At 34.5% G+C, this 11,621-nt stretch overlaps 1 protein-coding gene across 2 annotated transcripts; it reads left to right on the forward strand.

The window, feature by feature from the left end:
* The first annotated feature begins 2,728 nt into the window (after positions 1-2,728).
* LOC121241144 (pectin acetylesterase 12-like) lies at positions 2,729-9,626 on the forward strand. Of its 2 annotated transcripts, XM_041138797.1 has the most exons (13): positions 2,731-2,980; positions 3,164-3,274; positions 3,884-3,966; positions 4,590-4,719; positions 4,823-4,896; positions 5,318-5,404; positions 5,489-5,613; positions 5,720-5,780; positions 7,759-7,812; positions 7,924-8,001; positions 8,141-8,246; positions 8,361-8,506; positions 9,303-9,626. In XM_041138797.1, exons 2-13 carry the CDS (start codon positions 3,166-3,168, stop codon positions 9,408-9,410), a joined length of 1,161 nt encoding a protein of 386 aa, XP_040994731.1. In that variant the 5' UTR covers positions 2,731-2,980; positions 3,164-3,165; the 3' UTR covers positions 9,411-9,626. The 2 variants fall into 2 exon arrangements, with proteins under 2 accessions (XP_040994724.1, XP_040994731.1); XM_041138790.1 differs by having other exon boundaries at positions 2,729-3,274.
* The last annotated feature ends 1,995 nt before the right edge of the window (positions 9,627-11,621 follow it).

Genomic DNA, 11,621 nt, shown 5'->3' on the forward strand with positions numbered 1-11,621 from the left:
TCCCCTTCTTCTTTTACTTCTAATTTGGTTACTGGTGAAATCACGCTTAGACCCTACCTCTTATCTATTCTTGATTTAAAAGAAGGAAAAATAGAAATTGCAGGCAGTTTATGTGATATTTTACAACTATTATTGATTGGATTAATTAACCGGTGCAGATTTTATTCAAATGATTTTCAAACATGCGTATTACTATTGGGCCATCTACAACTTGCTCCTTTATATGACTATCTTGACATGGCACCACCATGTAGTAATGCCATGTAATTTATTAAAAAAATAAAAAATATATATTTAAACCAAAAGGACAAATGGAAAATACAAAAAAAGAAAAATTGAAACTCTAAATTATCTTTACCCTTTTATGTGTGTTTTTTTATTTTTTTAATAAATCACGTGACATCAAACGGTAGTGCTACGTCAAGAAGATTATCTAAACGGTAGAGGTGAGACGATCAAGGAGCATTAATATTCTTCAAACATATATACAATTTCATATTAAAGCTTCCTTTAAGATAAACCCTAAGCTGCACTTAGTTCTGCTTGTGTGTGAACCGGTTTTTTTTTTTTTTTTATTGAGTTTTTGACTTTTAATTTGACCTGATCCGCTAATTAGAATTTACTATATAATATATTAAACCCTTGTATGATAACCGTACTATATATGGTTTGGCAACGTACTATATTCAAAAAAGGTAAAAACTTGCACGTTGATAATAGATAAGGATCGAGGTAATTAACAACTCTGAAGTATTGGTGAAGTAGTGATTAAGAAAGTATTTTTTAATGATATTATGAATTTTTTTATTTTTTTAAAATATTTAAAATTGTTAAAAAAATCTATATAAAAAAATTAAAAAAATATATATATAAAAAAATACATATTATTATAAACGATAGTTCTTACAGAAGCTGGGAGTGAGACGCTTAACATTTTCCTTAAACATTATCACTTATCAGTTATCAGTCTATGTGGCCGAGATTTAGAAATTAAAATATATAGAAAAAGAGAGAGAGAAGCAACACGGTTAACTTACAAATTAATTTTATTAATATCTTTTTTTATCATTTAATTATTACGTTATTAACCAATAGGATTCACTGATAAAAGATACCGAATTCGGTATGGACAGTCTAAATTCTTTTTAGAATTGTTAAATTTTTTATAAGGGAATTGCTAGGGCCCGAGAGGTAGTACTGAGAATTCTATCGATAAGTGCATTTTATATTATTTTTTTTCAAATATTTTTTAAATCATTTTAAATATTTTAAAAAAAATATCACAAAATCATTAAAAAATACTTTATTAACTATAAATTAAAAATAAATAAATCGATGAACTCTCCGTGGCCGAAACATTTTTCCCAACAAAAAACACTTAAAAGTACACTTTGTCTGTAGACTTTATCGGTACACTTTAATGTGAGAGTATTATTTTCCTTAACCAATATTTAACCTATTAAGTTCCGTTTAAATGTTAAATTGAGTTAAATTTTTTTATAAATAATAGTAAGTTAAGATAGTTAAATAAGTTTTATGAGATACATCTAAGATAAGTTTAGATGTGGTTAGATATTAATATTCATTTAAATGTATTTATAAAAAGTTAAAATGAATTTCGCGTGTAAAGAAGTGTTAAGTTGAAAAAAGTTATAGATCTCATGTGTAAAGAAGTTTTGAGTTGAGTGATATTTAGTGATTTGAGAGTTGAGTGTTTGGATGTTAGACTCAAGTTGCATTTGGATAGTGAGATGATCTTAGATATTCTATGAATAGTAATAAAATAATAATGAAAAAAGTAATGACAGAATATTGAATGATAATGAAAAGTAAGTGAATAATAATAATAAAATAATTAATATTCACTACCCTTAAATATTCTATGAATAGTAGTAAAATAATAATAAAAAAAGTAATGACAGAATATTGAATGGTAATGAAAAGTAAGTAAAAAATAATAATAAAATAATTCTGGCCATCCTCAATTTAAAATTAGACTGATTGAAATTGATCTCAATATATTTTAACATCTAATCGGGACCTAATTAGTCTTTTGAGAGATTCTTCATACATAGTATGATAGACAAAAACGATTGTAAGAAACCAAGACCAGGCCGGTTTGTCTGTTTGGTCTTTTTTATTATTAGTGAAATTAATTAAGACTATGATAGGCATGTTTGAATAGTAAAAATGTTTTATCTCAATTTATTTTAATAATTTTTTAAAATTTTTACATAAAATATAATAAATAATTCATCTTTTTTTAGATATCAAAACAATAATAATATTAAAAAATAATATTTTAATAATATATTATTCAACTTTTATTTAAAATCATTTCATTTCATCTTACTATCCAATCCGCAGTTAAGTCTTAACTATGATCAAAATTCTCAGTGATTTTTTGATATTCCACCAGAAAGGGTAAGCACAGCTGTAAACATCTCAGTCACGGGTTTCACCCAGGCTCAATAAAGGCAACCGCACAGGATAATAGTAGTAGTAATAAATGAGAAAGGTAAAGCGAAAAGAAAACTGGAAACCAATTATATAATAAGTGGACCCCTGACATGATGTATATATCCTAGTTGATCATGTTTTTTCGTTCTGATCAAGCGGTACTAGATCGTTTGACACAGACTTCTAATTTGTGCTGACCATAAACGTAGACGAGATTCCAAACGTGCCCTGAGTGTCATACAACCTTAAAAAAGCCCGGCAAACACGCTTCTTTGCAAGAACAGGGTCACTCTGTCTGTCTCTGTCTCTCTCTCCCTCTCTCTCTCTCTCTCTCTCCACAAACAGCCCACATTTCCAGGATTTATTAGATGTGGACTCCCATATTTAGGCTCCAGGATTTGATGGGGGAAGATCTTCTTGTAATGAATGCTTTCTGATCATTAATGCTGTATACAGAAAGAAAGTTTCCTAATGCAGCTACAAGGTTATTAGATAAATAGTCGCTACGGACTGTAGGCAGGTACTATTTGTGGATTGCGTTTTTTGTTTCCTCCGATTTCTTTTATAGGATTTCAGTGGTAGAGAGATTGGAATAGAGGGGAGCTAGTAGCCATGGTGAAGGTTTTGTGGGTTGGGATTGTAATCGGAATTTTTTTTAGCAACTGGGTGGATGGGTTTGAGGGGTATAATCTCAATGAAACAGCAATGTCTCTGTTTGAAACGGAGGCTTATGGACTCTCGAAAGCTACGAAAGTTCCCAATGCTTTGATGGTAGGACTTACCCTCATTCAAGGTGCTGGTGCAAAAGGAGCAGGTAGATTTTTCTTTTTGCTTTTAGTATTGCATATCTGGTAGTGTGCTTGAATTAGATGTGGACATTTACTTTTATGTGTTTTAATTTCCCACGTGTACCTTCTACTGAAATTATACTTGGCTAGCGGTGATCTTTATACAAATACATTATTATCTATTTGTTATGACTTATGCCTAACTTTATTCAGAACAGCCTCTTCTTTTTTAATCCTGCAGTCTCATCGATCACTGGGCCTTCTGTTTTCATTGCCATTCTCTGCCATCCAACCATTTTTCCCAATGTTTTCATAATGCGGTTATCATTATTGCTTGTATGGACATTTGAGTTAAGCTATGTTAATTGTTCAATTCGAGTATTTGACGAGGTTATCAACCTTTCCATCTCTCTTCCCCGCACACAGACACACACCCAGTCTCACACACACACACACACACACACACAGAAGTATCTATCTTTACATAATTCTCAATCCCCTACAGGCTATCTTAATTGTAATTGTTATCCCTTTTCGAATTCATCCGTAAAGAGTACTCATGATACTTATTATTGCCTGTTAAGATCTTTCTCTCATTTTTACGTAATATGCTCATGATATTTTCATTCTCACAGTCTGTTTGGATGGAACATTACCCGGATACCATTGGCATCGTGGGCATGGGTCAGGAGCAAATAGTTGGCTTATTCAATTAGAGGTTTGTGGGATAGACTTGAAATGGCATAATTTCATACATTATGTAGAGTTGTTGCTTCATATTCCTTGCCTAAGATAAATCTATATGTTCTCATATGTTTCTCCCTTGGAATCTTCACTATAAGAATATATTAAAATCTGGCCAATATAAGCATTTGGTTAATGTAAGCACAACTATCGCGCAATTTTACTGCTTCTGTAACAATTTTTATTTGTGTTTCACTGTTTCTTCTTCTTGATATTTTAGTTCTCATACAGCTATTGTGTATACTTCTGGCTATTCAATGGTTTTAGAAAAGTAAGATATCTCATCTTTAAAACACGAAGATTCCTCATTCCTTAAATATTTCAGCTCTCTATGTTGCTTGTTGTATCTCTAATATGGTTCAAGGCCTTTCACTGTACCAATATCATGTTCTGACTGAAATTTCTCAGATGACAGCTATCTGACTCTCTAAGATTTACTGTCTTTTTAACATTATGTTGTTGTTCTTGCTGCTGTTGTTATTGTTATCATCATCACTATTACTAGTTGATTATCCCAGTTTTTGGTTAGTATGATCGCAACACCTTATTCTAATATTCTTAATTGAGGGCTTAACTTATTCAAATATCTTGTGGCAGGGAGGTGGATGGTGTAATAACATTAGAACTTGTGTTTACCGCAAAAAAACTCTACGTGGATCCTCAACGTACATGGAAAAGGAGATAGCATTTACAGGGATATTGAGCAATAAAGCTGAAGAAAATCCTGGTTTCCTCTCGAAACTTGAGAATATCATGAACTGAGTCTGCCTTTCTCTGTTCTGCTTTTTCTAGCTGATCTTGATCATTATCTCGTCCTTCTGATGTTTCAGATTTTTTCAACTGGAACAGAGTAAAACTTCGTTACTGTGATGGTGCATCTTTTGCTGGGGATGGTGAGAATAAGGTTGGTAGGAGTAATTTTTTCAATTTAATGTTTCCATGAAATATCACATCTAATTCTCTGTCATGAATATATTATTTATGAAAGAATCCTTCGATATCGGGGCAATTTGTATGAAGGTGCTCCATGAACCTTTCTAACATTTTTTTTTTCATGATTAATATGGTGTTCCTTCACCCTATATCAGTAAAATAGCGATAGCTACAGAAACACACAAGTTATGTTTTCATAAAAATGAGACTAGAAGAAAGAGAACAGTGATCATTGTTATGCTAATTTACCCATCGATGTGATCAAGTGGATTGACAATCTAAATGACTTGATTGAAAATAAATATGTGCATCTAAAAGTGCAGGGTTGAACCCTAATTCTTTTTATTTATCTGTGTTCAACAACTGTTAACATAGAGCATTCTGCTTGGTAGGCTGCACAGCTGCAATTTAGGGGACAACGAATATGGTTGGCTGCAATGGAAGAGTTACTGTCAAAGGGAATGCACTCTGCTAACCAGGTTTAGTATTCATCATTATTTTGCTTTCTTTTAACTCCCTTTTCCTTCATGATCTCTTTTCCCATTTAATGATTAGTGCTCCAGGCTCTTCTTTCTGGGTGCTCTGCTGGGGGTCTGGCATCTATTTTACACTGTGATGAGTTTCGAGGTTTATTTCCAAAAGCTACTAAAGTGAAATGCCTAAGTGATGCTGGAATGTTTCTTGATGTGTAAATACTTTCCCTTCATACTTCTGTAGTTCCAGCAATAATGCTATATAGGCTTGTTCCTTAATTTAGTTATTAATACATTCAACTTTTATTGATGGTCCTGCAGGGCTGACGTATCTGGTGGGCACACCCTCAGGAACTTTTTTGGTGGTGTAGTGGGCTTACAGGTACCGTGTTGATTTTAAACTATGTGACTTTGCATCTTCTATATATTTCCATAGTTCAAACTTCATTCCTAATTGACATGTGGATCAATGACTGGAGAACAAGCTCTTCATTAATAAAGTTTGAAATGGGAAAGACAGGTCTAACATTCAAAATTAGCCCACTATTAGACATGGATTTTATCACTCGATGTTCATTGAGTGAATATGAGAGTCTGTGCATGTAGTAAGGAAAGCCCAAGCCACATCTGGGCTTTTACTCCAAAAGAACTAGTCATTGCTATTATTGAAACTTCTCTGGAATCACTATAGTTTTATAACTATCTACAACTCCTCCCATGCAATGTGGGGTCCCAAGCGATCATTCATAACCACCCAAAGATATGGAGTGTTAGGCTTTCCTGGGTTGTTACATTTCAAACATATATCATACTTACTCAATAATCTAGGAAGAGTAATCATCATACTTCTTGCCAATAAAGCAATCATTACCAAGCTTTATTGATGATTTGTAGTGGACACAACTGTCTTTCTTTCAATTGTCTTTGTTGTGACCACTATCTGTTGATTATCTCAATAAGAAATTATAGTATGGTGGCCTGCATTGTACGCTAAATTTTTTTTGGAAGATGTACTGTGTTTCTGTCAAACATGATAACTAGGATGTAAACATTATGTTATGCTTCAGATGAAAATTCATGCCATGCATTCCAAGTCAGAGCCTAATGACATTAGTGTCTGTCTTAGAGAATGAAGGTCAGATGTGTTAGAATATTATTATAGAATATTACCATACTTAGAATATATTCATAATATTCTAGTGTGTATGGTAATATGACTTATTCTCTACCATATCTGGTTTATTGTGTAAATCAATCAATATCAATCAGTATCATTGATTGATTGTATTTATATTATTTCTCTAGTCCCATTCCCCTATAAATAGGGATATATGTTATGTATTCAGACACTTCATTATAACAAAGATGTAGCCCAGACAATGTAGCCCTTAAAGTCTCTTTACCTCTTTCTCTCTTCTCCATCTTTTTTTATATTATATTTTATTTTCTACATGGTATCAGAGCCCTTGGCTAACACCAAGCTCGATTCTGTGGACCATCCCTTTCTTTCCAACGTGTTCTTCTCGACTACATGTTAACTACTGTGTTTTCCTTATTGTTGTCGGCATTTTGGTGTTTCCGACGTCCTTTTTCCAACAAACTTGGTGTCGGTTGGTGATTTCCAACCATTCATCGCCATTTGTTCTAAAACCAAATTTTAGAATTAAGTTTGCATGGTACAGATCATCCGATTTATGAGAGACCAATCTCATACGCCGTCACATCCATGCAAGTGGAGTATCGTTATTAATTGAGTCTTCTTCTTCTTTAATTGGGTTTTGGCCTTCTAATTTTGGTCCTTGACCATGGCCACATACAGCCCATTGTTTGCCACAGCTCTAGATTTGATACTTCAGTTGCCATGTCCCCAGCACCATTTTCATAATCTCAACGGTGATCAATTAATGGATATAAAGACTACACTCAAATTCCATTCTCAAGACTTCAAAATTCTTCATCTTGAGTTTGAGAGGGGATGTTAGAATATTATTATAGAATATTACCATACTTATAATATATTCATAATATTATAGTGTGTATGATAATATGACTTATTCTCTACCATATTTGGTTTATTGTGTAAATCAATCAATATCAATTAGTATCATTGATTGATTGTATTTCTATTATTTCTCCAGTCTCATTTCCCTATAAATAGGGATATATGTTATGTATTCAGACATTTCATTATAACAAAGATGTAGCCCTCAAAGCCTCTTTCCCTCTTTCTCTCTTCTCCATCTTCTTTTGTATTATATTTTATTTTCTACAAAAATATATTATTTGACTAATCTTTCTCATGCAAGCTTGAAACATGTGACATGACTTTACTGCATGCTTAATTTGTATAATTATTACAGGGAGTGCGGAATAATCTGCCACAAATATGCACTGACAACCTTGATCCAACTTCGGTAATCTCTCTTGATTTTCTCAGGCATATGGCTCATTTGAAAGGATTAGAAGAATCTTGGTGTTTACTCTCATACTGACTTCACTATTCTTTCCCCTTTTTCCCTTCTCAGTGCTTCTTCCCTCAGAACTTAATTGGAAACACTAAAACACCACTTTTTATTCTCAATACAGCATATGATTCATGGCAGGTAATTCTTCATTTATAATGATACTGTTGTTTCATCTGAATATACCTAATACATGATGTTTCACTTCTAGTAGCAATGGAAGGTCTTCAGTTTTTGCAAACTACATGAATTAATTGACAAAGGTTTCACTTGAAATCAGGTCCAATCAAGTTTAGCTCCACCATCTGCGGATCCCTCAGGCTATTGGCATGACTGTAGATTAAATCATGAAAAATGTACTCCAGCCCAGATCCTATTTCTGCAAGGTGATTCCATATATGAGAAATCACTAGCTTGAGCTCCTGGTTTCATATTGGATTGGAAACATTATCACTAAATTTAATATTCTTACTAAATCATTTCTTTGTTTCATTGAGCAGGGTTCCGGAATGAAATGCTGATGGCAATAAAACACTTTTCAATTTCTAAACAAAATGGGTTGTTTATAAATTCATGTTTTGCTCACTGCCAAACAGAGAGGCAGGATACGTGGTTTTCTGTTAATTCTCCAGTTATGGGAAAGAAGGTATATCTGGCTCAACTGATTATATTTAGCTTTGTCACAGCATTGCCATAAACCTCCAGCAATAATTTGTCTCCTGACCATTAAATTTGGGTGGACATATGAGTTAGTGCACATACACACTTGGATGTTCTTAGTTATATGAAGAGGTCCACAATGTTTGACATAATAATCTATTTTCAAGCATTTTATAGGCAGTGTTGAATGAATCACAATGCCCGAATTACAATTACCTTGCAAAGACTCCCTAGATGTCTTGATGCTTGTGGCAGGGAACTCATCCTCAAGAAAATAAATGAAATGTCTTTATGCTTCAATAACCTCAAGACCTGTTTTCTTGATAATCTTATTATACTGCTTATAAAAAGAATATCAATAACCGAGAGGTATAGAAATGAGAGTAATCATACTCAACGTCCTTAAGAGGCAATGGGAAATGATGCATCATTTCTGTTAGTAAAGTATCAATAGCAAAGGTGCGACTTCTTTATGAACCTGGCATTTATGGCATGAAGGATTGCTCACATGTCCATGCATTATCTCAAAATCACCTGCATAACTATTGTCAAGAAACCAGAAAAACTTGAACTGCTTTCCCTGTGCCTCTCACGTGGGTTCGTTAATCTTTTATAGGCTTACTATATAAAGGTCACTCCCGATTTGGTTATGCTTGCTGATAATAAGACCTTATACTTTGCTGCGTGCTTGCATTTTGAAACCTGTTCCTCTGTTCTAGTACATGGATTTATGATATACACGAGTTTTGAAGTTCCTAAAATTATATTATGCCAACATGTAGGCGATTGCACTGGCTGTTGGAGATTGGTATTACAACCGAGAAAGCGTGAAAGCCATTGACTGTCCTTACCCTTGTGACAAGAGTTGCCACCATCTGGTTTTCAGATGAGCCAAGTTTTACTGATTGGTAGACTCACCTGGTGATTTTCTCGGGGAACTATTTATTTCCATTTGATATTTGAAAGAACTCAGCAACTAAATTGAATTTGTTAGATGACAAAAAGGAGAAGAAAAAAATAAAGGTTTCTAAGAAGTGCAAATATATTCAATGCCTTGTTCAGTGATATACAATGTCATGATAAATGGAGTTTATATTACCAGTTTAGTTGTCCTTGTAATATTTAATTTTCAAAGTGCCATTAGAGTGGCTGCATATGCTTATGCTACTGGCGTTGTTCAATCCATGTCCTTAACTGATCAGTTGCTCACCTAAAGTATTGGACTTATTGATTCAGAAGTGGGTTATTACCAACATCAAAGACCATTTGTTTTTAAGTCATTTGAGTTTTCCGAAGCTGTAAAAAATTGAACTTTTCATGTGTGTGAGAGAGAGAGTTGTTAAGATGTTTGTCAATATATTTACATGATCGTCGAGGATGGACTTAACCAGGGCTTTTGCTTGACTACGAAGGTCCACAATCTCCCCGTAGATTGTTCGGTCTTCCAAAGAATTGGCTAAACTCAATCTGCAATCCTACCTATCAGCCGTTGCTTGGTTACCTAGGCAAATCTTACCGCGTCTAACCTCAATGGGGCTCAATCAAAGCAATACTTGGGGGCAAACTGGTTGACCTAGGATTCATTGAAAATGGTGGCTCTAATGTCACCGCTTGGGGCTCCCACTCGCTAGTTCATTTTGCTTTTTTTTTTTCTTTGTTTTTTACATGTATTTTTTTAACTCTTTTTAATATACTAGCAGTTGTATAACGTGCAAAGAACGTTTGCCGCTTTGCCTAATTGAAAATGATGTGTTCAAAAATATAAAATTGTTGAAAATAATGTTAAAGTTGTATGAAAGTTTTAGCTCTACAAATTAATTATATTTGATGGTAGAGATCAATGCATGCATGTCATATTACCTCCAACTATGCAGAAGATGTAGTGAGCTCGTATGAAGCTAATCCACATTCTCTGTTCGTGCTCTCCCTTTTTTTTTTTAGTTAATTAAGAATATTATGAGATTTAAATTATGTTAAAAATTTTAATTATTTATATAGTTTTACTTTCTTAAAAATATATAGCAAAACTTCATAAAAGATTAATATTTTATAAATTAAAGTGATTTTAAGTGTATGATATGGTATTTATATTTTAAATATCTATTTTAAGTTAGTTTAAATCTGTGTTTAAACTTCCACCATTGAATTAAATCTGAGAATTCAATATGAAGGACTGAGATTTAAGATCCCAAACCTAACATTTTTTCCTCATTTTCCCTTTCTCCCTCTCTCTCTCCTTCCGCGCTGCACGTCTTTCCTCTCTCTCACCTGATCTCTTCCCTTAAGCAACACAGCGCCGCCGTGCGCCACCCTGCGGCGTCACCGACCACCTCACTGGCTTCCTCTCACGCCGGCGACCAAATCCTACCCTACCATTGAAGCCCCTTGGCATCTCCTCCCTCAGCCGCACGCGAGCAACCCGAAAATGGGTCTCGACACACGGGTCTCCACCTTTGCGCCACCGCAGCTCAGCCCCAACTCCACCAAGCACCACCACTGAGTTCCTCTCACGCCGTGGATCACTTCCATAGAACCCACCACCCGTAGCTCCTCCCTAGCCCCACGCATGCAGCCCCTCTACATGCACGGGTTTCTCCCCGTAGCGCCGCCGATAGCCACCCCCATGTCACCACACCACCACCACTAGCCTCCTCCTTCGCCGACGACCCCTCCGCTTCCTCCTTTCCTCCATACGAAGCCCTAGCTCCTCTCATGCCCTTACTCTTCACGGGATCCCAGATCCATTGCTATAGGACCACCACGATGGAGCCGTATGCCGCCTCTAGTAGCCACGACGCAGCTCCCTTGCTCTATTATATAGTGTTGTGTGGTGATTTTGTGATTATTTACGGTGATTTTGTGAGTAAGATAATTGTTGTGAGGATGTAGAGGGACATATGTGGAAAAGGAAGATGTAACTGTTTATTACTGTTTGTAAGTACTGTTCATAACAAGATAGACTCTTTTAAATATAAGAAGGATATATATATTTTAAAAAAATACAACATTATTAAAAACACTTATTTTATTATTAAGTAAAAAATAAAAATAAAATTCCAGCAGTAGGCAAAGCGGGAAGAGTAGCTTTTTCTCATCGAAAA

Source organism: Juglans microcarpa x Juglans regia, chromosome 1D, assembly GCF_004785595.1.
Source record: "Juglans microcarpa x Juglans regia isolate MS1-56 chromosome 1D, Jm3101_v1.0, whole genome shotgun sequence".
NCBI lineage: Eukaryota > Viridiplantae > Streptophyta > Magnoliopsida > Fagales > Juglandaceae > Juglans > Juglans microcarpa x Juglans regia.